Below are 26,795 nucleotides of genomic sequence, written 5' to 3'. Positions count from 1 at the left end.
AGTCCTACCGTATGGCGGATGACGTGGGGGTTCGCGTCACGAAAAAAGTCCTACCGTATGGCGGATGACGTGGGGGTTCGCGTCACGAAAAAAGTCCTATCGTATGGCGAATGACGTGGACGTACGCGTCATAGAAAAAAAGTCCTACCGTATGGCGGATGACGTGAACGTACACGTCATAGAAAAAAGTCCTACCGTATGGCGGATGACGTGGGGGTTCGCGTCACGAAAAAAGTCCTATCGTATGGCGGATGACGTGGGGGTTCGCGTCACGAAAAAAGTCCTATCGTATGGCGGGTGACGTGGGGGTTCGCGTCACGAGAAAAGTCCTACCGTATGGCGGATGACGTGAACGTACGCGTCATAGAAAAAAAGTCCTACCGTATGGCGGATGACGTGGACGTATGCGTCATAGAAAAAAAGTCCTACCGTATGGCGGATGACGTGGGGGTTCGCGTCACGAAAAAAGTCCTATCGTATGGCGGATGACGTGAGGGTTCGCGTCACGAAAAAAGTCCTATTGTATGGCGGATGACGTGGGGGTTCGCGTCACGAAAAAAAGTCCTATCGTATGGCGGATGACGTGGGGGTTCGCGTCACGAGAAAAGTTCTATTATATGGCGGATGACGCGAACATATACGTCAAAAAAAATATTCTATCTTGTAACATAGCACATAACGCTTATAATTGAACTCTTCTAACATATGAAAATGAATTTTCCATATAAATGGCTTTTCCTTTTTAGATATATCATTTTGAATTTGGTTACATTTTTTTCTATTTTTTTTTTATATATGATAATTACATATTTAATGTTAATAATTTTCAATTAGATATTAATGGGAACAAAATTCATTTAAATAAATGTCAGTAAATTCTAAAAGTAATGAGAAAATAAGTATTTTGGAAAAAATGTTTTTTAAAATTTTAAAATATGCAAATTTGTATAATAATAAGATATATTTATAGTTTTAAAAAAATACTCATCAATATTATGTATTTAATTTTGATTAAATCATTATCTATGAAATAAAATAACAATGGATTTTGGTAAATTGAAAAATAACGCGGTTATTGCAAGACAAATTTTTCTCTTTAATCAAATCTATGATGATTCATCTTTGTGCCAAAATTTTGTCCGAACATTGAAGAATATAAAAAAAATTTGTGCAAAGAAAAATATTGCTTAAAATAACAAAAATCTTTAATTAACTGATGTCATCACGTTTTTAGAATATCCTGTATAATTTAAATTTCTAAAATTTCTACTCTTAAATTTTGGATAATGCAATTTGAACACAAATCACAAAGGATGGCTCTGTTTTTTCTTGTGGTCGGTATTTCAGAAAATATGATATAAAGTCTTATAAAATGTTATCTCGCACTGATCGATGCTGCATGATTTGATAAACACAAACAAAATAGATTAATCCATTGAGGTATGGCGCCACCGATCAAGAACTATGCGTTGATAAAGTAGACTAATCGATTGGCTGCAACGTTGCCGTTTCTATCAAGAACTCCTAGTAGTGGATAGTAGGAGTTAGTAGTGGAATTACAAATATTCGTTGACGTTTTGGTGCGGGACGAAAGTGAGAAAAAAAGATATCGAGAGAATGCAAATTTGGATGGTGTTACTATACGACGCGTGAACCATGTGTCTGTCTGACATCGTGTTTCCAAGGTGGCATCTTAGCATCCTGATGTCTTTATTTGCGGCATTCCTGCCAATTACGCAATAACCAGTCGTCACGATGTGAAACATTTCGTATAAGGACCGCGCGTGACTCCATTCAATCGACAGTTTTATTTCTCGATGGTTAATCGTGGACAAACTGTGCGTTTATTTAATTGATCGAGAACACTTGATATCTTAATGCCGAAATTTCCCTGAAACTGGGATTTCTAACGAGTACACTCGATTTGACGAGGACGCTTCTTTGTGTTCAAGGTTACCAGCATGAGCTTTTGGTCTCGCAGACGATTTCGCATCACTCCGCTACGAGCGTTAGCGGCATTATTTCTGATGATCATGCTGTTCTGGTATAGCCTCAGTCGGCAAGAAACACCCAGGCAACCATGCAGCGTACCTGAGGAATTTACGGAAAAACTACACGAACTTGCCTACAGGTCCATATATTTGAGTACTAGATACTATCCGTAGATAAATTATCTAAGAATGTTGATATTTCTTTCTTTGGTATGTTGATGCATGTATGATACGATAGCATGTAAAATTCTAATGAATCACTAATAAGATTTTTTTATTCGTATCGTGCATATTCACACAAATTACTTTATAAAGTATTTTTTAGCAATTATATGAATTATCTACATGTCTTGTGGATTGTGGATTTTTATGCAATTAAAATATGTTTAAATATTCATAATACACACACACACACACATATATATATATATAAAAGACCAAGAGAAAATAAAAGAAAGCGTGCCATTGAAATTGTTTTTTGTTTTATTCCGATATCTTAATCAGTTGCCGAGATATAAGGCTTTCTTTGCATTTTAATACAAAGATTATGAACGAACCGACAACTTAATGACCTACATTTTTTCCTGGAAGTGCGTATGACTTGCAGGAATCGCGTCTGCTATTTGTCTCGAATTTGAGATAGATCAGTGAGATGAGATGCGAGCAAAAGAATCGATAATAATAAATGACAAATGGAAATAGTAACAATTAAAAATTATTCTTATCTTTATACGACGATATCTCGCGAAAACATACAAAAAACATACAACAAGATCAAGAAATATTTTAAAAGAAAAATTTTCTCGCTTCTAATGATCTTTTATTCATTGATCGAAAATTATTATATTCGAAGTTATGAAGCGCTCTAAAATTATATCTTAATACGGTTTCATCGAATATATTCTTAAGATAAGTTACGTGATAATTGCTCGTACTCAAGGATATATAATCGATTTCCAATTATTGATCATTAAAAAAAACAAACTCCAAAACTTATTTTACTTTGAAGAAATTAGCTCTTAAATTTCTAGATATCTGTAATCGAATGTCATTAATGTTCTATATTTATATCGTTCATCATATATATATATATATAATATGATAAATATGCATTTACATAAAAATCCACGGTCTATTTATAACATAGGATAAAATCAGCAAAAGTTAAAATAACGAAGTAATGAATCATTAAATTCATTCTCGATGATCAAAATGATTTGTTTGACGGGGCATAGTTTTCTCTCATGATAAGTTTTACAAAACTAGCGTACGTCGAACTGTTCTATCTAGTGTGTGACTCGATTAGGGTTCATTTGGTGCTAGCGAAACTGGACATCGTGCACTTTCTCTGCCTTGGAGGGCTATGGGGTCAAGTTCGGATCGGTCGTGCCTTGCCATGGGCACGTAAGGTCGAGCTTTGCATGGTCGACACGCTGAGAGACGATGTTTTAATCACGAAAGCATTCCGCGAAGTTGGTTTAAGCGCTACGTACTTACACGCGGCTGGAGTATATCGTATTCAAGAGCACGAGGTTGGAGAAGATGCGGCCAAGGTAGAGATCGTGGTTTTCGAAGAAGATGCCGTGGTAAGTTTAATCATTGTATAATTTTGCTTCAAATATTTTATTATCGAAACACAGATAGAATATTTAGTAAAAACTAGTTCTACCATTTGAATTTTGCATTTCGAAAACTATTTAATCTTTACAACAAAGTTTTATTACCCGCAAATAGTCTTATTTCGCACAAGCCTTGAGGTAAGAATGATTCATATACCTATAAGAAATTCGTATGTTAGTTACGATATTATGAGTTATAAAGTTGAAATGGCGTGAAGATCTTCTATAATTTATGAAGTGTATTTTAGATATTATACAACCAGGACAAATGAAAGTCATTGCTTGGCATCATTCATTATAATAAAACGATGAACGTTTCTATTATTATTATTATTGTTCGACTTTAGTACGATACGATATTACATTTTAAAAGGTCATGTTGCAAAGGATAAGAATCCGGAACGCTAAAATCGATTCAAACATTTGCCATTTGAATGTAAGAATAATTGATAATTTTAACGATATGAAAGAAAAATTAATATTCAAAAAACAAGTAATATAGAAATGTATATTAAAAAATTAAATATTTAATTTATTTGAAAATTGGCTTTATATATTCAAATAATTGAAATCCTTTCTTTTTTATAGACACAAATGTTAAGAAGAGTCGGTTGGACAAGAAGAGTGCTGCCTCCAGATTGCGAATTTTCTCCTAGTCTACAATGTTTTCCACCTCAACTTGTAATTCCTCCTTTACCGGCTAAGCAATTTGGTGGTCGATTAATTCCTGTCCCTAGAGAAGGCATCGAATTGCAAAAATATCATTATCCCAACGATTGGTGGCTCGAGGTGAAACCCACCGATTGTACCGAACCCCAAGAAACGATTGCGTAGTATTATAATTTTCTAGACACAATGTATTCCCAATGTAGCAACAGATCGTTCGAACAGCCAGTAGAAAATATTCTCCAGAACTGCTAAAGAAAAGACAAAATGATGCATATCTTTCTTCAATTTTATTATGAAATCTTTTTTATTTTTCATAGTAATAATTTTATTTCGTAAAGTTTGCTAATATATAATTCAAGTTTTTGAATCGAAATTATGATTTGTATTCGAAAATTTGAATTAAGAAGAAAATTATATATATAAAATTTTTTTCATTTAAAATAAAAAAATAATGTATATTTGCAATGCGTTTTTTGAATTTAACGGATAGAAAAATTTTATTTCGAAGATACAAAGAATTTGTCGAATTTAAAATTGATTAAAAATGATTCAAGAATCGTAAATGAGACGCGGTAAATGATTAATTACAGTGAAAGTTTGCCTTCCCTTTTTAAAAAACTTTTAGAAATCTTTGTTCTTTCATTCTATTAACAGATTTTCTAGTCAAGTAAAAGTCGCTTTGCTAAGAAACTATCATCACCTGAGCTATGTGAAAAGTTCGGTGATCAAATATGAATACTATATTTGATCTCGTGCTATATGAATACTAATATTTTATCGTAAAGAAATGAAAACAAATTGTATTATTATGAATAAAATTTTACACTAGGATTTCTTCTCTCCGACTTTGCAAATGATTAAAAAAGTCGGGATTAAATATGTGAAATCAAAGAGAGAGAGAGAGAGAGAGAGAGAGAGAGAGAGAGAGAGAGAGAGAGAGCGTACATGAAAGAGAGTGTCCTAAGCGATATGAAAATTAGGAAAATGAAATTTTCCATGGAAATTGTAACTCATAAAAGTTAGACGAAAATTAAGTGAAAATTGTTCCTATAAGGAGCTTGATATTCGTGAGAATCTTCATCCTTTATACGTATGACTTCATTTACCTAGGCAATAATAAATTTTAGGATCAAATTTATCATTAATAAGTGTGAATCCTTTGCACTGTATGTTTTAATAATTATTTATTATTAATCATGATATTTATATCATGATTCTATCAAGTTATAAATCTATGAAATGTTTCTAAGAAATTTTAAATATTTATATTTGAATCCTTGCAAAATAAAAATGTTATATGCGAATTTAATATCGCGATTTATTGCCACGTATGATAGATGATAAGTGCAAAGGATTGAATTTATCACAAATTATACACAAGCAGAACCGCAGCAAGAAGATATATGTCGATTTCGTGCATATTTTTTCTATTATCTATATTTTTTGTGATAGCTTTAATTGTATATTCGTGTAAATATTTGTTTATAATGTAAAAATTAATTTATAAATAAGTTAAATTTTTTCCTCTATAATGATATTTAACATTTTTAAATAGATTTTCCCCTTTTATTTTTTCTGAAACGAACATTCGTCTTATTGCGATTCTGTATATATAGACTGTAAATGGTATTTATAAATTGTATCTACTATATTTATATTTAAACTTAAACATTTCTATTTCTAGCAATTACTTTGATTCGAAGCATCAAACTATACAATTATACGTATACCATTGATGTGCTTCTTTCAAAGCTTTAATAGTATAATTATTTGTATGAATATTTATATCGCTTTTTATACACGATATTAACGAGAACGAATGTTTTCTAATATTTCCACGTTTCTATAAATGGTAGTAAAAAGTAATTTTGTCCCTGTAGTTTTATCGAATAATCATGTTTTAATTCTCGAATTTCCATTAATCGTAATCGTAAGATAATTTCTGACAATAATTCCTCTTGATTTTATTATCTATGATTTTATTAAATGTTAAGCAATAGTCTCAATGATTTTTTTATAACGTCAAGTAACTAAAAATGCAAAAGATTTAAATTAGTAAAAAAGATTATGGGGATAATTATACAACAAAATAATATTTGTTATCATCATACTATGCTTCTTAAAATAATTAATTAGCATCACATTTTTGTATCGATTATTTCGTTTTAAATGAAATGCACATACCATTTCTCATATTTTACATAGATACACATTTATGTATAATGTACTTTGTGATCTATCGAATGATCTAAATTTATTGTAGTTGCCTCTTGAAACCATACACGTCGTTAAATAAAACACGGAAAAAAAAAGAACGATGTAATTTATCACTTTTTTAATTTTATAATGTTTTTAAGATTTTTGAGAGGGACGATAATCCAGATACTTTTGATTTTGATAGACATTGAAATAATTTGATAATTTGATAATTTATATCCGATATCTCAGTGTTTTAAATATTTTAAACCTACAAATCGCCTATACACAATACACAATTCAACTCTGTCTACGTCTGCACACAATGATTCAGTTTTACACACGACAAACATATTTTTATGGCCGTCCTCATTTGCTTCCCTCTTCAAAGGAAAGCAATCTCTCTTGTCCACTTACTTTCCACATGGTCTTAAAGTCGTCCGTCGTGCCTTTAACATTTTTAACGTTCAAATTAGAACCTTTAGGATAAATTGTCCCATTTTCTTCTTACTTCAACATAGTGAACAATATATTAGAAGAGCATCGTTCATCAAAAATATCGTCACTCGATAATTTTTCATTGCATCCTTCAATCTTATTCTCATCATTACTCTTTCTCTTCCTCTCATTTTATCATTTATCTTTCATTTTTTCTGTCTTCGATCAATGATATTCGAGTTCATATTCGAATTAAATGAAATATAATTATAACTGATAACTACTTGTAACGAATTATAATTTCGATCGAACGATAATATTTCTGATATTTCGATTTGTTTCTTGTAAAAAAAAAAAAAAAAAAAATACACTTGTATCTTTTACTTCAAAATATTTAGGATGGTATTAAAAATCACGATAATTTTAATTTTTTCACACTAATGTGTGTGAAATTTTCATTAAAACAACAGATAGATATATTTCACGAATCATAAAATTTTTCCTCTCAGGGTTATTAACTCCTTTCATTCGATGTTTTCGGATTTACCGACAATAGAATATGGTATCTTTAATTCTCTCAAACCCATCAAACTTTTTGGCACCGGCGCCGTTCCAGTTTTCGCTGATCCTTTTATTATCCGTGCAGTTTCTAGGATTATTAAAGTTGGTCTTCGTAAAATCGCGAAGGCGGGATTAGACACCGGAAACGAGGTGTCTGCACATCAACGTACATACGTGTTAGAGTGTAGAATTTTGCGAATTTTGGTAGGCTGATATCTAACTTAACTTTCAATCGTCGTTGGAAAAATTTCGATCACGAATCAATGTTGATGTAATCGATCTATCGAAATTACGGAATGGAATTACGGAAAGAATTTCGTCATGAACATGAATGAAATTTATGAAAAGGGATAAAGGAAGAAGATAAGAAATAGATTTTTACAATATTTTCAATCATCGATCCAATTATGTAATCTCAATTAGGCGAACGAGAGGAAAACGAAAGAAAGGATTTTAGTTAAAAATATTACGGGACCGTAAAAGAATAAAAGTGTTATCTATTTGACCGCGTATTGGAGATTTGATTTATGTTCGGTCAAGAAGATAGCAGTTTATGGAATTTATGGAATCGTAGACGCATCGTTGAAATATACGAAAATGCATGGACGATTCAGTTGCTCAATAATGATTGTTGAACGTTTAAGAGATGATAAATACGAAGGAAGGGCAATATTTGTTCACAGAGGAAAATATTTAGTAAAGAGTGAAAAGCATCGAGACAATAGAAAATTTGTTGAATAGGATCCTCGTGACAATGGAGCGTAGAATAGAATAGCGAATTCATAGCGACAAAATGGAACGGACAATAGATGGTCAATGATAATAGAAAATGTTACATAATGATTCAGTTATATAGGCATAAAGAAATTAACGAAATCAACGTTTTCCAAACTTCTCTCTACCCACGAAGAGAACTTAACCACCATCTATCTAGTAAAAATCTATCTTCGAATAAATCTAACCAATAGAAATGTTCGAATAAAACACGCGTGTTAAAATAGAAACTATTTGACGTATTCTAAAAGAATACTTTTTCATCGATAAAAGTTCCACGCGAATGAACGAGATGAACACGACAGGCCGATGAAAAAAAGATTATCAAGCATCGTTTCGTTAACAGAGGCTGAAACTTTATCCCCGTTGGCCGAGATTTAGTGGAGATAAAAAAAATTGAGTCGGACGGGAGAGAGAGAAGAGAAAGAAGTATCAAAATTTTCTCTCGAATAGTGGGAACAGGCGTGAATACGATAGAGTGGGGAAAAATATAAAAGAAAGTTTAGCGGATAAAAACTTTCGAGTCATGTGAAGATACACGTGAACGTACGCGTCGAGAACGAGATCATCGATGATTCGTTATCGTGTTACGAATGAAATGCACGAAATACGTTTCGCGTTCCAATTTGTTCTTTTCAACTTGTACAGCGAATAAATTCAACCCGAGTCGATCGAGACACGCGATACATTTGTATTTTCGCGGCCATCGTATTATGATATTTTAAATTCGTTCGTGCATTTCGTCCGATAATTGGATAAACCGGATGCACTTTTAGAACCTCGAAGATGAACATATTTGTACGAGTGAGTAACGATTACGATATTCGTCGATAGCATTTTTTTCACTACATATTTTTGCAACGATGCAAAATGAATAATCAATCGATATCGATCATTTTAAATGGGGTTAATGGGAACGGGTAATAATTAATCGTTCTCGTGTCGCTAGAATTGGTTTCTACTAGTTGCACTTTTCGTTTTACCGCTCGAGATTATCGAAATGGGAAATGGTTACAAACTAATCAGACCGTACAAGTATTATCAACGTAGACCATTGCGGTGGTCTGGATGGTGGCACGCGGATCACAAATCATCCAAGTTCTACCATTCTAAGAAGATATCGCCGGAAGACTATTACTCCCGCGGGCCAATCTATAATAGGTATGGAATGAATATAGTTAAGTTGTGCGACAATATGTGATTTCTTACGTTCCGTTTATCATATTATTTATCATATTAAACGTTATACAAATGTAACAAAATTTCATCTTCTTATATTTAGATAAATCCATTAAAATTATTGTAATAGAATTCGAGTTATTCTTGCTCAACAACGACCGATCTTCTACTTATCAAATTGATCCGTTTTACTTATCCGATTATGATCGTCTTGTTTCATTCTCTGTTCCATTATAAAATTATCTAATTTATCTGAATAGACAGAGAGACAAAAAAAAAAAAAAAAAGAAATATCCCGACCGATAAATTGACATTTCAGATATGGTTTGGCGAGAGACGATTTTGATGGACATACCGAAAATAATCCCTGTATCATCGTGATACAATTGTCTAAAGGGAGAAACGAATACGAAGACGATAAAAGAAACAGGAAATACGAAAGAATTCCTGTATACATCAGTGAAAATGATTACAACGACGAATCAAAGATATTCAATATTAACAACAGAAACGTGCAAATACAGGTAAAAGTGAAAAATTAATAGTAATAATAGTGATTTGCTTAATCTCTTTCTACAATCTTTGGAATAATATGTTTTTTTTTTTTTCACGATTTTAGATGGTCAAAAGTGAAAATCCAAAATTGCATATCAAAATATCAAGATCGGATAACGAAAAAGATATTAAAATTATGGATAAATTGAATATCAGTGTACGAAACCATTATTGACAAATACAAATAAATTTTATATACACAAATTTAACACGATGGAATAAAATTGAATTTTTATATTTCAGTTGAAAAATTTTGGATGAAAACGAATATTTTAATGATTATAAATTAACTATCGGTTGGAAAATATTTTGAAAATTATTTTGGAAATTCTTTTGCGAAAATCTCTCTTGATCGAATCTCAAGAATTATAAGGATTAAAGAGGCAATATTTTTAGAAATTATTTATATTTCGTACCCCTGTATTTATTATATCGTATATTATATCATTATTATAAAATCAATCATTACTTTACTTGATTGTAATATATATAATATATATTCCGTATTTAAAATATAAAAAATGGTTTATGTAATGTAATGAATTTTCTTGTTGTATTAATCATTTGTGGAATAAAATAATAAAATAATAAAATCGTGAATATTTTTTGAAGGTATAAAATAAAAATATAAGAAGATAAAATTATTGGAATCGATCGCGTTAAATTGTTTTATCTTCGTTCATTTACCAATTAACGATAGTCGAGAGAATAAATATGCAATCCGAATAGCAGGAGTCTGGGGCGGAAGCCTTTAAACAATACAACATATTGATTTTTGCCCGTACCGCTTTTTCCACATGGGGCATTGTTTCGGAAAATGCACCATCTTTTCCAATTGGTTAATGGAATGCGAATTCGACGATTGATTTTAAATTCGATTTACGGAAAATAAAGTTTGGTCGAAAAGGGAAGGAAGGAGGATAGGAAAAAAATACACGTAACGAAAGAAGCGACAACTCGCAATTCGGTCGGAAAAATCTTTGCAAAATAAAATGGGAAAATAAATACGCGAAAGCGGAGAGGGAAATTGTTGGGAAAGAATATTTTTTTTTTTTTTTCGTTCGAGGAGAAAAAAAAGAAAGAAAGAAACAGATTATTTTCGAGGCTAATGAATCTAATAGCGAAAGATCGAAACAGTGGAAACTCGCGGAATCATCCTCGAGTTTGGATGGACGAGGAAGAAATGGCAAATATTGTGTTCCGAAGCGGGCCCCCTGCCACCACCAGTCGTCTCTTGTTCCGCTTTTCTTCCGGCTCGAGTGCCCTCGCGCTTCTACTTCGTTGTTTCCCCGACTATAAAGAGAGCGAAAAGGGGCGGGAGTTGAGACGATAGGGGTAGAAGAAGCGTTACAATGGGACGAACAAGGGAGATCTCGAGAGGAAAGTGGTACGTTTTGTCGGAGATTTACTTTACTCGACCAGTTTCTCAATGTACTTTTTATTTCTAACATAATAAATAGTCAACGAACATGTCGTAATAATAATAAATAATAGTAATATAATATACAGTGCTGTTGTTGATTTACCATCATCTCGTTTTCTTTTTCTCTTTCCCTTTTTTTCCTTTATCATTTTATTCCCTTTATTCCCTCCTTTCGTTCATGCGCGAATTTTCCCTCCTTCTCTCATCTCGATGCCAATTACCCTTACACGCCTTTCCGTTCGCTGCTCTACTCGCGCGAAACAACGTTGAAAAAGGATTCTTCGTTTTATCGTGGTGGCATGGAAACGCTACGTTTCGTCGGAAAATACTCGAGCGAACGATCTTTCTTTTAAATTGGTGGAAATTAATATAATGGGTGGTCAAAAATTGTCAAAATTAGGGAACACGGAATATCCGGCGAGAAAATTTTGTGTACCGCGTATGTAAATCTATGCAGATACGCAGAATTATTTGGGGGATTTTAAAGGTGGTGAAATTAAAATTGAAAACCGATCGTCAAAATAGAGAGGACGCGCGAAAAGGCTATTTCAGGTGCTAATTACACTCGGAGGGCGGAAACGACATTATCGGTTAAACAATTAACGATTGAACGTGCACATCCGATGAATCACCAACCGTCCCCTATCCAAACTCATTGCTGTTCGCATTATACGAGACATACCGTGCGACCGGCCTGCGGATGTCGAAAATATCGAGCGTATGGACCGGGGTTGAGAAGGAAAAAAAAAAAAAAAAAAAAAAAAAAAATGTTTGGCAAATGCATTCGGTTCGGTCTCCATTCGTATGTAAATAACTCGGCCTAAAATCAAGCCAGACGTTCGTCGGTCAGCTGGTTTCATGCCAATATCGACGAGTTCGAGGAATCGGGACACGTAGAACGTGTGTTCCACGCCATCTTTCTCGTTACGCGACGTTCGTAATTGCTGTTTACGTTCTTTCACAAAATTCTTCATCTTTTTCTATCAATGACATGAAACGGAACGATCATCCTTCACGAACGGATCAAAGAATAAGAATTCTTGGAAAATGATCGGTCGGGAATTAAGATCGTTGCTTTAGAGAAACACGCATGCGATACAATTGGATATAATGATACCGGTACAGAGAGACAGATGGTTCGTCGATGATACTCTTCAATTTGATCGAAACAAATAGAACGATAATTAATTTCTCCTCTTTTATCGTACGTTTCCACGTGAATTTGTGACGGATGATGTTAATGGGAGAAAAATATGACCTATAACGTATAGTTGACGTGGAAGGAATTCTACGTATTACGAGTTCAATTGAAATATTTCCGTCTCGATGATAAGGAATAACAGATCGTGGCGATGCTTCTTCGAATTATCGTATTTCTTAATCATTAATATGATCAAAAATAGAATAATAGAAATATTTCGAAGAATGGGATGTTTCTTTACTTCTTTGGAAGAAAAAAAAAATAAATAAATAAATTCACCGAATATAAAAATTTCACGCTGTGCGAATATTAAACTTGGTCGAATTTCGTTTTTGTCGAATTTTAAAATGTTATTGGTTAATTTTTATTGTATATATATATTTTATAACGCAAAATAAGTATAACGAAGTATAAAATTATAAAAGTAAGTATGATATTTGTAACGTTTGTAACATTTTCTTTTCATTTTATCGATGTATTTTATCTACCGTGAATTTTTACATTAATATTAATATTCACTTTCATATATCGAATTCAACGTAGGAAAGTAGTTTTTTGTTCAAAAATGAAGGATATCCATTTTTATATCGTTTCGATGATTTTTATTCCCATTTATTTCTTTCGAAACTCGATAGAAAAAAGAAAAAGAAGCGTGCGAGATATAATAAGGGTATTCCGATGGCTCGGAGCAGTGCCTGATTTGTACGATTCGCTACTACTGATACCATTACTACTGATCGACACCGGCCGTCTTGCTTTCTATAGTCAATATTAACTCTTTGACTGGCAATATCCGACGTATTCAACGAATCAATCGCCAGACACTTTATATTGGAACTAGCGACAAGTGTCAGCCTTGCAAATTTTAATCGAAATAATGTAACTTGTTGAACGAGCTACTACTAGTGGATGAAGATTGCCAGTTCAGATTGCATCTCGTTCTTTCTTTCAGGATAAATAATCCCCACGAAATGGAAAAGTACGAGACGTATCGTGAAAAAAATTAATTATCGTAAATTGAAATTGTTAAAAAAAAGTTGTATCAATCGTGGATTCATTTTCAACGTATATTATAAAATTGTGATTGAAATTTCTCGCTACGGAATGATGAAAACGTTATAATTTCTCTTTAATACGTTAAAAACGTATCGATCGAATTTTATACTATTTCTTACGATATTTTTTAAAAAAATATAACACCAATGTACAATATCATTCGTATAACTTGCATAGATTTAACGTAACGCGGTTGCAAAATTGTAAAATTTGTTGTACAAGTTAATATTAATATTAACTTGCAAAATCGAATAAATCCATTTGCCCGAAGAAGAAAAGGGGGGAAAAACGTGTTTTTTTCAACGATGATTTTCGAACGAAGTAGGAAACTGCTCGTTGAAAAAACAAACGCAAATCGATTGACAAAATACTGGAAAAGATTCGATTGGAAATGAAAAGAGAGATGCACGGCGATCTATACGCGACGAATATTCGGATACGTCGAAGTATACGGAAACGTGTTAAAAATTTTCGAAACGCTAGAACGCGCGATTAATCACCGTACTGTATAATACTACTGTCTCTTATATACAATAATATATAACGATATTATTTTACAATTCTCTTACCGTACGTATATAAAAATATAAGCGCGTCGTTATGTAAATATGTATGTATCTACGATCGCTGTATTCGACACGACCACAGAGAAATTAGATTTCCGAGATCTCTACTACCCTTACGTATTGTCATAGAAGACTATATGTATATATTACGATATTATGCGTGTATTTTACACTAGGTCGATAGAAATCGATCGAGAACTCCTTTATTTCCTACGCGGATTAAATATCAAAGGTATACGATAGCGTAACATCTGCTAGAAAAGCGATTACTATTCCAAGCTGGAAAAGGCCGTTTTTCTCTTCTCCAACGCGAATCGTGATTTTTGCGCGCGTGTACGTTTCATTTTTAATTAATTGGACGATGTAGTAGCGTATCGTACAAGTTCGTTAAATCGTTCTCTGTCGAATTATCGGATAACGAAAATTTGCTCGACTGTCTCCGATCTTCTCCAAACGTATTTTCTTTTTTTTTTTTTTTTTTTGGATTATAATTAATGGATAACTTACCTGATCGAACCGAAAATCCTTTCTGAAAATCGTTGGTAAATAATAATTACGCGTTTACGAATTGATTCTCGTGTACGTGTACGCGAAGCGAGTTGTTCCAATAACTTTAATAAAATTCTGCGTCGCACTGTTAAATAATATTTAATTTCGCTAACAAGATATTAATTGCAAATTATATTGTTGTACGTATGTAACGTATGACTAAATTGCTGATTCTTGTCAAAAATATGACACGATTGAAAATAGACGAAACATTGATATTTTTAACGTTGTTTTTAAGCTGGTAGTAAATCTAGAGAGATAAACGTCGTCTCGAGATTAATTAAAAAACAGGTACATTTTCGTTCGATAACACGGGTAAACACGATTTATTCATTTATTTATTTTTTTTCTTTTTTACGTTTATGTACAATTATTAAAAAAATATCATTCGTATCATTTCGACGAATAATAATTTAATAACAAAACGAAACATTTCTCATCTCCGATCCTTATACTACTCGTTCGTAAGTTTGGGATTATATATCTTGAATTTCGTTGTATTGCGCGAATTACTTTACATTCGAAGAATATATCTTATTAAAGGAAATTTGTTCATAATAAAAATATTTATTAAACGCGTTCGAATATAATGATATTGATTATCGCTCTCGCTCTTTCTCTCGCTCGCTCTCTCTCTCTCTCTCTCTCTCTCTCTCTCTCTCTTTCTCTCTCTTTCTCTTTCTCTCGCGATAAGAGATTAATAAAAATTAATACGTGATTCTTTATTTTATAGCAAATAAGGAAAGAAGCGTAAAAATCAATTATTCGCTTTCCCAATAACGCGTTGGACAACCGAAACGAACCGTTCCGATCCCAAACTCACTTCCGTTCAACAACCCAATATCTCTCTAAATTTACGTTACCCATATTTATATTCACAATTTCTACGGCAGTGGCTATCAACTGCAACATTATGTTCCACGTTCAAACGCATCGTCCGTTTTACAACGATCGTTCTATCGATCGCGAGGATATATTTTCCGACGAGCAACGTAGCCCAAGAACAACGCGAGAGTAAACGAGTTACAAGTTGTCTGATCGACGCAACACGGGAACACGTTCACGGCAAACGTAAACGGTTCGTTGTTGCATCAAACACGCACCACGCAACTTCCGGAAATCTCTGTCCGGAATCGTCAACGCTGTCACGACTTTAACTCGAATCGCGCGCACTCTCTTCACTCCCTTCCCCTTCCTCTTTCCCTTTCCTTTTGTTTATTTTTTTAAATCGTTTTTTTTTCTTTTTTTTTTCCTTTTTTTTTTTTTTTTTTTTTTCGTTTTAATCGCTTGTGCGTCTCGATAGATCTTCTACGGCCTCGCTCTCACACGCGGGGATTATATAAACATAGAAACATACAAACACACATTGTTTTATTTTCTTCTTTTTTTTTTCTTTTAATATTCGTCTCTTTTTCTTCTTCTTCTTCTTCTTCTACTACGCGTGCTCTTCTATTTATCTCTGTTTATTTTTCTTTTATCCTCCCTTCTTTGTTCTCGCGCGACGCGTACGTAATAATTAATTTAACCCTAAGGTTCGCGTTTAAACGATACCTCTGCTCCGTTAATCCTCTCGCTCGATAATCAACTACGATTTTATACTTTTAATTTATTTATTCGTTTATTTTATTTATTTACTTATTTATTTATTTTATTTATTTGGTTTATTTTATTTTCGAAGCACTTTATTGCAGGTTTTTTTTTTTTTTCATTTTAACGAAGCACTTATTGCGTTACGTCTGGAGATTACGTTCGTTCTCTTATCTTCGTCGTTTCCTCCTTTTCTTCTTTTAATTCGTTTCTTTTTTTTTCTTTCTCCCGTTATTGTTCCCCCCCCCCCCTAAACGATATTACCTGTTGTTCCTTCCTTCTACCGACTATTTCTTTCTTTTTGTTCGCATTCGATTTCTCTCTCTTATCGTTTCAGGTATGGATGCAACGATCCCCGTCGTTTATCTCCATCGTTCGAAACGTTTCTCGGCGTTGCGTTCTCGGCGTTCTCTCGCATTTTTCTCCCCTTTCTCCTCTTTCTTTTCCTTTTACTCGTTCATCTTATCCCGACCTCGCCTATCCGATTAACTCTGTCCTCGAGAGAACGATATCGCAGTTTAGACACGCGACCCGATGAATTTCTGATGGAACGAGCCGATCGCTCGTCCCCCATCCGAAATTAATCGCTTCTTTTTTTCACCGGTCAAACTAAATGAACTCGATTTGAAATTTCGATCGTTCCCTTTTCGATTCCACGCTTACCACCTGTGTAAAATTCATTTTTCTCGAGGGAGGGAAAAAAAAAAAAAAAAACGTGGCTCGTTAAAGAAACGAAACGATCGAAATTGTTTCGCGTTGTAACTCGATTCCTTTAGATGGAGAAAATATATAGCTCGAAAATTTAGAATTTTTTTTTTTCTTAAAAAAAAAGGAAAAAAAAATATCGAAAGCGATTAATCGTCACACGTTTGAACTTACCGATCTCGAGGACCCCCTAAATCTCTCGAACTCGGTTTCTCCCATAACCAATTCTCTGTACCCCGTGCGTTTAGATAGAACTCGGTATTCTTTCTGAAAGACTTAATAATTATATCCGTTATAATCACAGTCGATGTAAATGTGTACACGAGCGTACAACGCTCGTCAGAAGTATACAATATAATCTAATTTTCTTTTTTTTTTTTTTAATCTTCCTTTAAATTTTCGTTTAAATCGTTCTCTAGAACGTTCACCGTGACGTGTTCGCCGTTCTCGCGTTCCTATTCCAGGGATAATTAGCAAACGCGTTGAATTTCCCTCGACCTCTTCCTCCTCCTCCTCCTCCTCCTCCTCCTCTTTTTTTTCCTTTTTTTATTACGACGATGGATCGGAGAGATCATTCGTGTGTGTGTGTGTAAACGAACGCGAAACCTGGAAAACGAGACAAAGCATCTCTCCAATAGGGGTTGGAGGACGACCACGTTTCGTCGGTTTTCTCTTCCAATGTAAAACGCGAACCCACTACTTTCTTCCACTACTTTCTCCTCATCCGTCCTCTCTTCAAGAAACTCGAAGGATTTCGACGTTCCAACGATCGAGCGGGTGATTCCAATTATCGACAGACTTCTCCCTTCCCGGTCCCTTCTCCTTGTCCTTCGTCATCACCTGGCCCGCCCCTAACTTTCCTCTTCGTCCCAGTTTCCCGGTCCTAGTGGAACCGAGAACCTTTTCCTTCTTCCAAACTGTTTCCAAAGTCTCGTCTCTCACTTTCCCCTCCCAGATTTCGACGAGGAAGAAAAAAAAGAAGAAGAAGAAGAAGAAGAAGAAGAAAAGGAAGAAGGACTGGGAGAACAGCATACACGCGCGCTCCTTTCACCGGTACATCGATCGCGAACACACGGTTTAAGATTTCGGTATTTATTAGGTATTTAGGTGCACGTGGCGTATCTCTGCGTGTAATAATTATACCAGTTATTACGTGTAAGGCGTCGTAGTAGCACTTGCGGGATATGAACATGGTCTGATCTTTCGCGCGTCTTCGTTTCGAAGCGGCGAATTTCGCGAATGAAGAGTTGGCCGCTCGATTATTAATCACCGAGTTCACGGAGAGCAGTTCGAGGCGCGCGCATACACACACGCACGCACACACGCATACGTACGTAAACAGACACACGCGTTATGCAAGAAACGTGGATAGACAGACGCGCGCGCACACGCACACAATGGGCGCACACTCGGAGAAAGCGTTGTGCTCGGAGCGTCCGTGGTGGTCGTCCGTGGATGACGCGACACGATCGCGCGATCGAGGCCGTAACCGGTCGACGCGGCGGACCACCTTCTCTCGAGGACGAGCGCAACCGTGGCGGCGAGACATCTCGACGGGGCTAGGCGGAACGCTGCGGCGACAGCGAAAGAAGCGGTACGCTCGCAGGGCCCTCCCCGTCGAGCGACCGTCATACGGGCGTCTCGAACGTTACCTGCAACATTTTCCACAAAATACAAAACCTATTATTATTATTATTATTATTATTATTATTATTATTACTATTACTATTATCGTTGGATATAAAGTTCCATCCGATTTCCACTCCGCGAAATTACCGTTTTAATGGTAATTTAAGCGTTAATTCAATTCCGATCCCTAATTGCTTTACCCACTTCTCGATTACGCTCGACTACTCGCTCAGTAACGCTTAGCTCTGTTACGCGAATCTAATTACAGGGACGGTTAGTTAGCAGGACGGATCGTTAGCGTGCTAGGCGGATGGATTAATTCGTATATTCGCCGTTCTTAAGGAGACGCTCGAATTTCGATTATTATTCCAACGAAGCGAAATATTTTCCAATATTTATCGAATCGTACGAGTCTCGCGTAAAATTGATTGAAAAAGAAAAAAGAAAAAAAAAGATACGCGATTTTGTGTTTAGTATCGCAGCTTAGAGCTTAAAAATGTTTTTCGACGGCATGAAAGGCATTAAAGAGTCGCGCCAAGTACATACTTGCTCGACACGTGCCTCGTAACGTTAAAAGGCATGTTGGTTAAAAGGAGTCGTGGGAGAAGGTCAAAGCTAAAAGCCGAAAGAGGGTGGGTGGCATTATCGCGATCGTATTCTCGGAGTAATAAGGAAATTCGTCATTTCTAGTAGGTGATGCGTTTTCGCGTTAATGCCTCGTTCGCCTGAACGAAGAATGAATACGCGAAATGACTCGATGTCGATGATAACGTTTCGAACCGTGTATATTTAATTTCACGACTACCACGCGAAAGAGAAATCAATTTTAACTAGGACATAAATCGTATTACGATAATCGCAATTATCATAAAAAGTAAATTAAAGGAAAAAAAAAAAAAAGGTTAAATAACGAGGAATTTCGTAACCGTAATTTATCGTAACACACGATCCGTGCTCTATAACCCGATTAATTCGAGCGTTGTCACGTGCTAAAATAGAAATTGTCGTCGCATTTCTTTTATCGATCTCGTGGATCATCGCTCATCGTGTTCAACGACATTTTTTCACACTTGTCAAGTGAATTACCCGAATTAATTAAAAAGCCTCCATCCCTCTCTCCCTCTCTCTCTCTCTCTCTTTACTCAATTCTTTATTCGATTCGTGACACGACAACAACAACGTAAATTAGTCGCGAGGTTTTTCTAAAAATTGTATCGTTCCTCTACCAGTTTAAACGTATTATACGTATATAAAAACACGTGGCATACGGTGCTATTGAAATATTCACGCGTCACATGCGATTTCGTCGTTCTTAGCATTCGTACTAACGCGCCATCGTCTTTGCCTCTCCATTAAGTTTTTTCTTTATCCTTCTCCTTCTTCTTTTCGCGGGACAAATTTTCTCAATTTCGTTAAAAGGTAAAGGTAAACGTAAGATTCTTGAAATAAGAGAGAGAGAGAGAGAGAGAGAGAGAGAGAGAGAGAGAGAGAGAGAGAGAGAAGGAAGGAAAAATAAAAAAAGTTTGATCGTTCGAAATAATCTACATTACCCATTCGAAGAAAGAAACAAAGTTGGAAAATAATTTGTTTCGCGATACGTCATTGAGAAATTTGTCATTCTTATCGAAGGAATCGTAGGGAGAGTAATTCAACCATTTTAACCATTGGAACGTACTTAATCATAAAATATAATCAAAATATAATGTTTCTACTTCGTAAGAAACATTAAGATTCAAATTCGTTTCTAACGATCGTACAACAATTACGTAATCGTTCAACTTCAAGTTGTTCAAAGATCGTTTCGTTTCGAAGAGAACGCGAACGATGATCGCGAACGTCTTTTTTATTTTTTCGAAAAGACGAACGCCGCAGCAATTTTGCGAACGATCTTAAACTAAAACGAAGGAAGGAGATTAATTGAGGGGAGAAAAAAAGGCAGCATTCTCTTCGCTCGCGTCATCTCGTAGAAAAGAAGGAAGGAAGGAAGGAAGGAAGGAAGGGAGCTAGTTTTCCGACACTCGTCGCTTCAAGAGTCTCTCTCCTCTCCTCTTTCGCTGCTTCGTTCGCGAATGGACAACTTCTTTTTTTTTTTTTTTTTTTTTTTCGGCTCGAGAATAAAGTCGTTGGACGCCTCGGGGGACGGCGGCGGTGGATGGCGGCGGGTAACTCGATATCGCTTCATTTTTCTGCCTCGAGTACGCGCGATAATCGAGTTGTTCCATCGCGATACCTTCCATCTGCCTGCCTTGGCCAGCTGCCCCCATCTACATCGGCGCGTACACGACAGCGAGATTGGTTGCGCTGCAACTCACCTCTCTCGTCCCCTTTTTCGAGCGCTTCCTCTCGAGCTTGGGTGTTTGAGGTAGCAGGGTGTAATCGCCGCTCGCGCCTCCGCTGCGCTGCCTCGTCAACGGCTGGTGCGAGAAGAAGGGTGCCCGTGGCGGTGGCGAGAACTGTACACCTTGCGGCAGTAACGTGTAGCCGAGGTTCTGGCCTTGGGTGAACGGCGAGGTCGGCGGGAAGTGGTTGGCCACGACGGGCGCCCAATACTGGTGCGAGTACCGTGACGGGGAGCTCCCTGTGGATCACGACAATCGCCCATTGTCATTTGGTCGATCCCTGTCATCGCGATCGATCCGAATCCGACGGAGTAGAGAAAGAAACTCGCGCGCGAATTAAGGATGAGAAGTCGCGTTCTCGCGAAAAGAGATTGGAAATTTAGGGGAAAGGAAGGGGAGGGGAATTTGATGTTTTCGTTCGATCGAGTTTGTTCCGAGCTGGTGGCGGATATTTTCTTCGATAGCTTTTGCGTTATTGCATGGAAATGAGGTTGCCAATCCCTCGAAATATAAATCGGGAATAACGGTGCACTCGTTATACTCGGATAATAACCGACTCGCCGTTTCGAAGATTCTTATCGAGTCGGGCCGAGTTAAATTTGAAACGGAAACCTCGGATTTTAGTTATTTCTCTCGGGGACAGAAGAGGAATCGATTCGATTTTCGAGCTATCCCCGATTTGAAACTCGATTGATTCCAACTCGTCGTTTATACGCGTAACGGTACAAAGTAGGGGAAAGTAGGCTGGGTTATTCCCAATTTTCAAAACGAAGGAAGAAAAATGGGGTAGGGATGAAGAAAGGGGGAGGACTTACTGTCGCTACGCGGATTGCTGTGCCTCCTCTGTGCCTTCCACGTGGTCGATCGTACTCTTCCGGCAGTTTCGGTGTTTACAGCGTCGACGCTGAGACTTCTGGCGACACCCCTGTAAGGATTCGACGTGGTTGTCTCACTGGTCGCGGCGACACCAGCGAGCTGCTCGTTAAGGGCGTACAACTTGGACGTAATGTCCTTACCGATGAGGGTGTTGAGGACGACCTTGAGCAGAGGCCTATGCCTGAGTACCCTGAGCAACTTGATCCTGGTCCAACAGATGTAGGTGCTCGATTCCTCGGCCCGTATCGTCACTTGGAACACGTCGTTGATGTTCACGTGGGTGGCCTCCCATTCCGGCGAGTCCACGAACTGATAAGCTTTGATGTAGTGCAAGTGCGTCCCGTCGCAGGTCACCTTCAGCCTGTACACCGCGCGCAACCGTTTTAGATTAGCCCACCGATCCCCATCCGATCTACGCTACGAAATCGCGCCAACGACAATCGCGAGAACCAACTTTTCGCTACATCACTCCTTTCCCCCGGATATTTTTCTAAATAGCAACGTATCGATCCGATACGTTGGGAAAATTAGCGTTAAATTTCTTTTTGATCGAACGAGAATTGTAATTGAAAATAACGAAAAGAGAGATATCGGCGTGGTCGGTACTCACTTGCCACGCAACAGTATCGACAGCCGTTCGTCGGCAGGTGTGACGCCTTCCGTCGCGTACGTTTGACCAGAGTCCAGCTTCAGTATCCTCGCCTCCTTGGCCAGCTCCTGGAAGTGTTTCTTGCTGACCTTGTACGGTTTGAACAGTTTGAGATAGAGCTCGGCGAGCTCCGGGCTGAGCGCGGGCGGTAGAAATCGGCAGGCCAGTATGAGCGAGTGGATGCCGTTGAGGAGGCCGAGGGCGAGACACCAGAGCATCGCGTCCAACGCGCATATCGTGATCCCGGCCCATAGGGCGGCCAACATGAACCCGGCCGTGAGAAAGGTGCGAAGCGCCAACACCGAAGCCTTGAACGAGCGCGGCACCAGGAACGCCGCTGCGAAGAACAGATTCGCCGCCTGGTAAAAGGCAAATCGAAACAGATTTCCTCGTGAGAAAATCCATCGGCCGAGTAAATTCGAGCGACCGTCTCTTTCCGTTTTTCCTCCCCTTCATCTTTCACCAGAAAAAGAAATCGATATACTCGAAATGTAATTGAAAGCGTCGCGTCGTCAGCGTTGAATAAATCTCGTTTTAAAACGAATCTCATTATATTTACGTTCTCTCGCGTTCCACCGATTCGCCACAAAAACGAAAACGATTTTTCATAATCTTTGCGACAAACCTTTAAAACGCGATAAAAACTTTCGGCCGAATGACAAAGATTCGTCCCCGCATTTCGTCCCCGCTGTTCGACACGACGAACGTCGATGCCTTTCGATCTCGCGCAACCGTTCGATTATCGAAATATAATTTCGTCGTCCACGCGCGACAATCATCGTGCGATTTAATTTGCAAATTAATTTTCGTCGATCGCAATAAACTTTCGTACTGCGCAACTTTCTTTCCTATGCGTATCTCGCTAAATTATTATCCACACATTTCTAAATTAAAAACTATCATCTTCGTTAAAGAAGGAACGATTCTAATTTCTAATTTTATTCGAACGTTCTAGATTCTAGATTTCGTTGGTTCCGGATTTACGATCGACGAGCAAAGGGATCCGGAGTTTACCTGGAAGAGTTTGTGCTGCGCCGCCTCCCATTCGTCGCAATACCCTCCTCCCGATGACAATACAGTGGTGTTTAACCTCTCGGTCGCGTTACTGGCCTCTGTACTGTTCCATACGTCCACCCACAGCTCCGTGTAATTCAAGTCCTCGAACGAGTAGCCACCCAGGCTGGGCAAGCCGCTGTAATTGAAGGTGTAGCCCTCGGTGGAGTAGGTCGTCGATGTCGGGCCGGTGAACGGGGTTGTCGTGGTGGACGACAAAAGGCTGCTCGCGGCCGAGGGAGCATCAGTCGTGTTCGCCATTTTTCGTCGCGAGCGCGTGGTACGGGCCATCACCTTCTTCCACTGAAACGATCCGAGACAGAGTGTGGAGAGTGAAAGCGAAAGCGTCGTGGAGAGGCGAGAGTACCGACCAGAAGAGTACCCTCTAATTTCGAGTAAACGAGACAGATTAAGTCTTTCCCACTTGCGCACGTCATGTATACGCTCGCGTCGTATATTTTTCCCCTCCCCTCGTCCTAATTACTTTAATCAAAGATAAAAAGCACGAAACATCTCGTCTAATTGTTTTAGACCTTCTTAGACCGTTAATTAATGGATCACTTTTATGTAGGTCGGACAGTTTCTCTTTCTCTCATACTCGAAAGAAATTCTTGTGTTTGTTATCAGGAAAGAGGACGACTTTCTATATTTTCTTTTTTTTTTTTTTTTTTTTTTTTTTACGTAGCAGATTAAAAATAACAAAAATCGAAAGATGTTATTTAATGCAATGAAAAAGTAGTTTCTTTCAAAAGTAGAAAGAATTAAAAAAAAAAATAAATACGCGTTTTTCAAAATATTTGGTATCTACTCGTAAAAGATTAAACTTTAAAACGCGAGATAAAAAATTTGTTTAAATCGCATTCCGAAGCATCGTTCGATTTAATCGAATCCACTCCGATCGATTTAACGGCATCGATCGATTCGAATCCGTTTGTCGAATTAATCTCCCGCTTAATTTACCTACAAATTATCACTTTTCGTCTATTTATAAAATATATTTTCGATAGAAATCGAAAACGTATCATTTTTTTCTCATCGCTTAAAAAAGATACTCGAAAAGAGAAACCAATCTATCATCGTTCGACCCATCTCGCGCATGAAATATTCAACTCGGCAAGTACGAGAAAGAATGCGAGAAGTCAAACGCGGCAAGATGACCGACAAAAGATAGCGGAACGTCTCCAAGGAATAAAATAATCACGGTTTCGAGAGAATAGAGATCTCGATGGAACGAAGGTACGAGGAGGGACGAAACGCGCGATCGGTTGATTCGCGACATATTTCGACGCGAAAGGAAACGCGCGAGACTTCCATATTTTTCGCGTATGGAATTTTTCTATCGGGGATGCTTGTTTCAACGTCTCCTTTTCACCGTTTTCATTTCATAGAAAAGCAAGTCGACGAGTCTACGATGTTCGAAATCAACCCAACAACGTTCGATTAAACGTCCTCCTCCCATTTTTGCATCCGAGTCCAGCATCTCATCTCGTTCGCGATAAGCAAATCTTTTATCTTTTCGAAGAATCGATAGTCTCGGATTGATCCGACTCGAGGCTCGATCTCTCCTCCATCCGACAAACATTTTTATACCTCGTCGAACGAATCGATCGATGTTGGATCACCTTCTTCGTCCTTTTCCATTTTCCGTCTCGTCGGATCTCCCTTCTTCGAACGGGATTCGTTCGTGCGAACCGCGGAATACGACCCCGATGATATCGATCGTTTAAAAAGGAATTTCCCTACAAATTATCTCTCCGATTTCGAATATTATTTCTTCTACTCCCTTCGGTGTAGTGATCGATCGAAAAAAGATATTTTCTCTCGGAGAAAAAGTAATCGACACTCGTCGCGAATAACGAGCGAATTTCACTTTATAAAATTTTCAACTATTTTGGATAATAGAAAAGAAAAAAAAAAAATTGGAAAGGAGCGCGAATAAATTTACCGGTTTGGAATTAAATTTTAAAATCGGATTACCTTATCGCTTTTCCGTGATTTATGATTTTTGATCTCTGACCGCCTCCTTTTCGAGAGATAGATGGACAAGGAGAATAGCAAGAACAAACGACGAGTATAGTTTCGTTCGATTTCCATACCGATAAAAATATAGGATCCTCGCATCTGTTTTCGAATCTTTAACGTCCAAGTTGTTTGGAGAGCAGGTTCGAGCGACGAATGCGAAACTTGGAACACTTCCATCGAAAAGTTTCGAAGAGGAACAAAGTGCTATCGGAATTTATAGAGTACAGCATCCCCGTGTATTTTTCCCCAAGTATTTATGCAAAACAATTATTCGAACGAGTAAAGAAAAGAAACGAACGAATTATCGTCGTCGACAAATAAAATATTTCTTCCCTTTTACTTTCGCGATAATTTTCGTTATCTCGTATCTACATCCATACACCTCCTCCGATAAAAATCTCAAAGCATGGACGTCGGGCGCATCGAGGCACGAGCGTATTCGAAAAGGTCCTGGCTCAATGGATTTTCCACGGATTTTCAACCGTGGATGGAAGGTCTTCGAGGCCGGTTTTTACAGAAAAGAGACACGGCTCTTTTATACGCGCGGTCTCCTTTTGCGATACCACGAGCGCAGGAGATCGCCATCCTTTCGCAAATTTCAACGAGCGCGTCTCTTGTTGAAATACGAGAAACTTGGACCAGAAAAGCTTATGGAAGCTCGGATTATTATTTCCAAGTCGATACGATCGGATATCAATCGATCGGATCAATTTCCTTTTATTTCGATTCACAGAAATTGTGCGATCCACTTTTCAGAGAATCGTAGAAAAAAGAAAAAAGAGAGAGAATGGACGGTAAGCGAGTAAGTGAGAAAATTGGGGGAGAAAAGATTAAAATTGCGTTAAACGTTTCGAGCTGAAAGATCTTTTTCATCCGTCCGCAGCTGGCAAGGGTCGAGGTCAATCGATTTATGACACCGCGTGGCTCGCAAACTTTTTATGCTCGGTGTTTCGTATCGGGTGGAACCGTAACAAGTTTAACGCGTCCTTATCCTCGCGATATCCTTTTTACAACTGTTTCAACCGGTTTATGCGAGCGAGCATCGAGTATCGATCCCAGAACGCGCATATACGCGTACTTCGGCTCTGGGAAAAAGTTTACGACCATCTCTTTACTTTATCGTATTCCCTTTTATTACCATCTCTCGTTCCCCCGGTT

The 26,795-nt window shown here is 37.4% G+C and overlaps 3 protein-coding genes across 5 annotated transcripts in view; 2 read left to right on the top strand and 1 right to left on the bottom strand.

Moving 5' to 3' along the window:
• Positions 1-1,492: 1,492 nt before the first annotated feature.
• Positions 1,493-5,110, top strand: LOC100867623 (uncharacterized). Its single transcript, XM_003697320.4, has 4 exons — positions 1,493-1,838; positions 1,953-2,131; positions 3,298-3,577; positions 4,199-5,110. The coding sequence occupies exons 1-4, from the start codon at positions 1,818-1,820 to the stop codon at positions 4,442-4,444; spliced, it is 726 nt and encodes a 241-aa protein (XP_003697368.1). The 5' UTR covers positions 1,493-1,817; the 3' UTR covers positions 4,445-5,110.
• A 3,659-nt stretch (positions 5,111-8,769) lies between these two features.
• Positions 8,770-10,575, top strand: LOC105736550 (uncharacterized). Of its 2 annotated transcripts, XM_086907768.1 has the most exons (5): positions 8,770-9,052; positions 9,198-9,409; positions 9,747-9,951; positions 10,047-10,139; positions 10,226-10,575. In XM_086907768.1, exons 1-5 carry the CDS (start codon positions 9,035-9,037, stop codon positions 10,241-10,243), a joined length of 546 nt encoding a protein of 181 aa, XP_086763894.1. In that variant the 5' UTR covers positions 8,770-9,034; the 3' UTR covers positions 10,244-10,575. The 2 variants fall into 2 exon arrangements, with proteins under 2 accessions (XP_086763894.1, XP_086763895.1); XM_086907769.1 differs by having other exon boundaries at positions 8,905-9,052; positions 10,047-10,280.
• Positions 10,576-14,860: 4,285 nt separating this feature from the next.
• The window catches only part of LOC100868226 (popeye domain-containing protein 1-like), a 42,760-nt gene continuing 30,825 nt past the window's right edge, over positions 14,861-26,795 (bottom strand). For both annotated transcript variants that reach the window (XM_086907453.1, XM_086907454.1), the window contains 5 exons: positions 23,577-23,918; positions 22,524-22,921; positions 21,853-22,274; positions 21,011-21,276; positions 14,861-18,721 (listed from right to left, as the gene is read on the bottom strand). In XM_086907453.1, the coding sequence (XP_086763579.1) occupies positions 18,698-18,721; positions 21,011-21,276; positions 21,853-22,274; positions 22,524-22,921; positions 23,577-23,906 (1,440 nt within the window). In that variant the 5' untranslated portion in view covers positions 23,907-23,918 and the 3' untranslated portion in view covers positions 14,861-18,697. The remainder of the gene's footprint in view (positions 18,722-21,010; positions 21,277-21,852; positions 22,275-22,523; positions 22,922-23,576; positions 23,919-26,795) is intronic.

This window comes from Apis florea, unplaced genomic scaffold (assembly GCF_048593485.1).
Source record: "Apis florea isolate Af1SG1 unplaced genomic scaffold, ASM4859348v1 contig_2897_pilon, whole genome shotgun sequence".
In the NCBI taxonomy this organism is placed as follows: Eukaryota; Metazoa; Arthropoda; class Insecta; order Hymenoptera; family Apidae; genus Apis; species Apis florea.
Note: the sequence above shows the minus strand (reverse complement) of the source record. Positions and strands in the feature narration are given on the sequence as shown.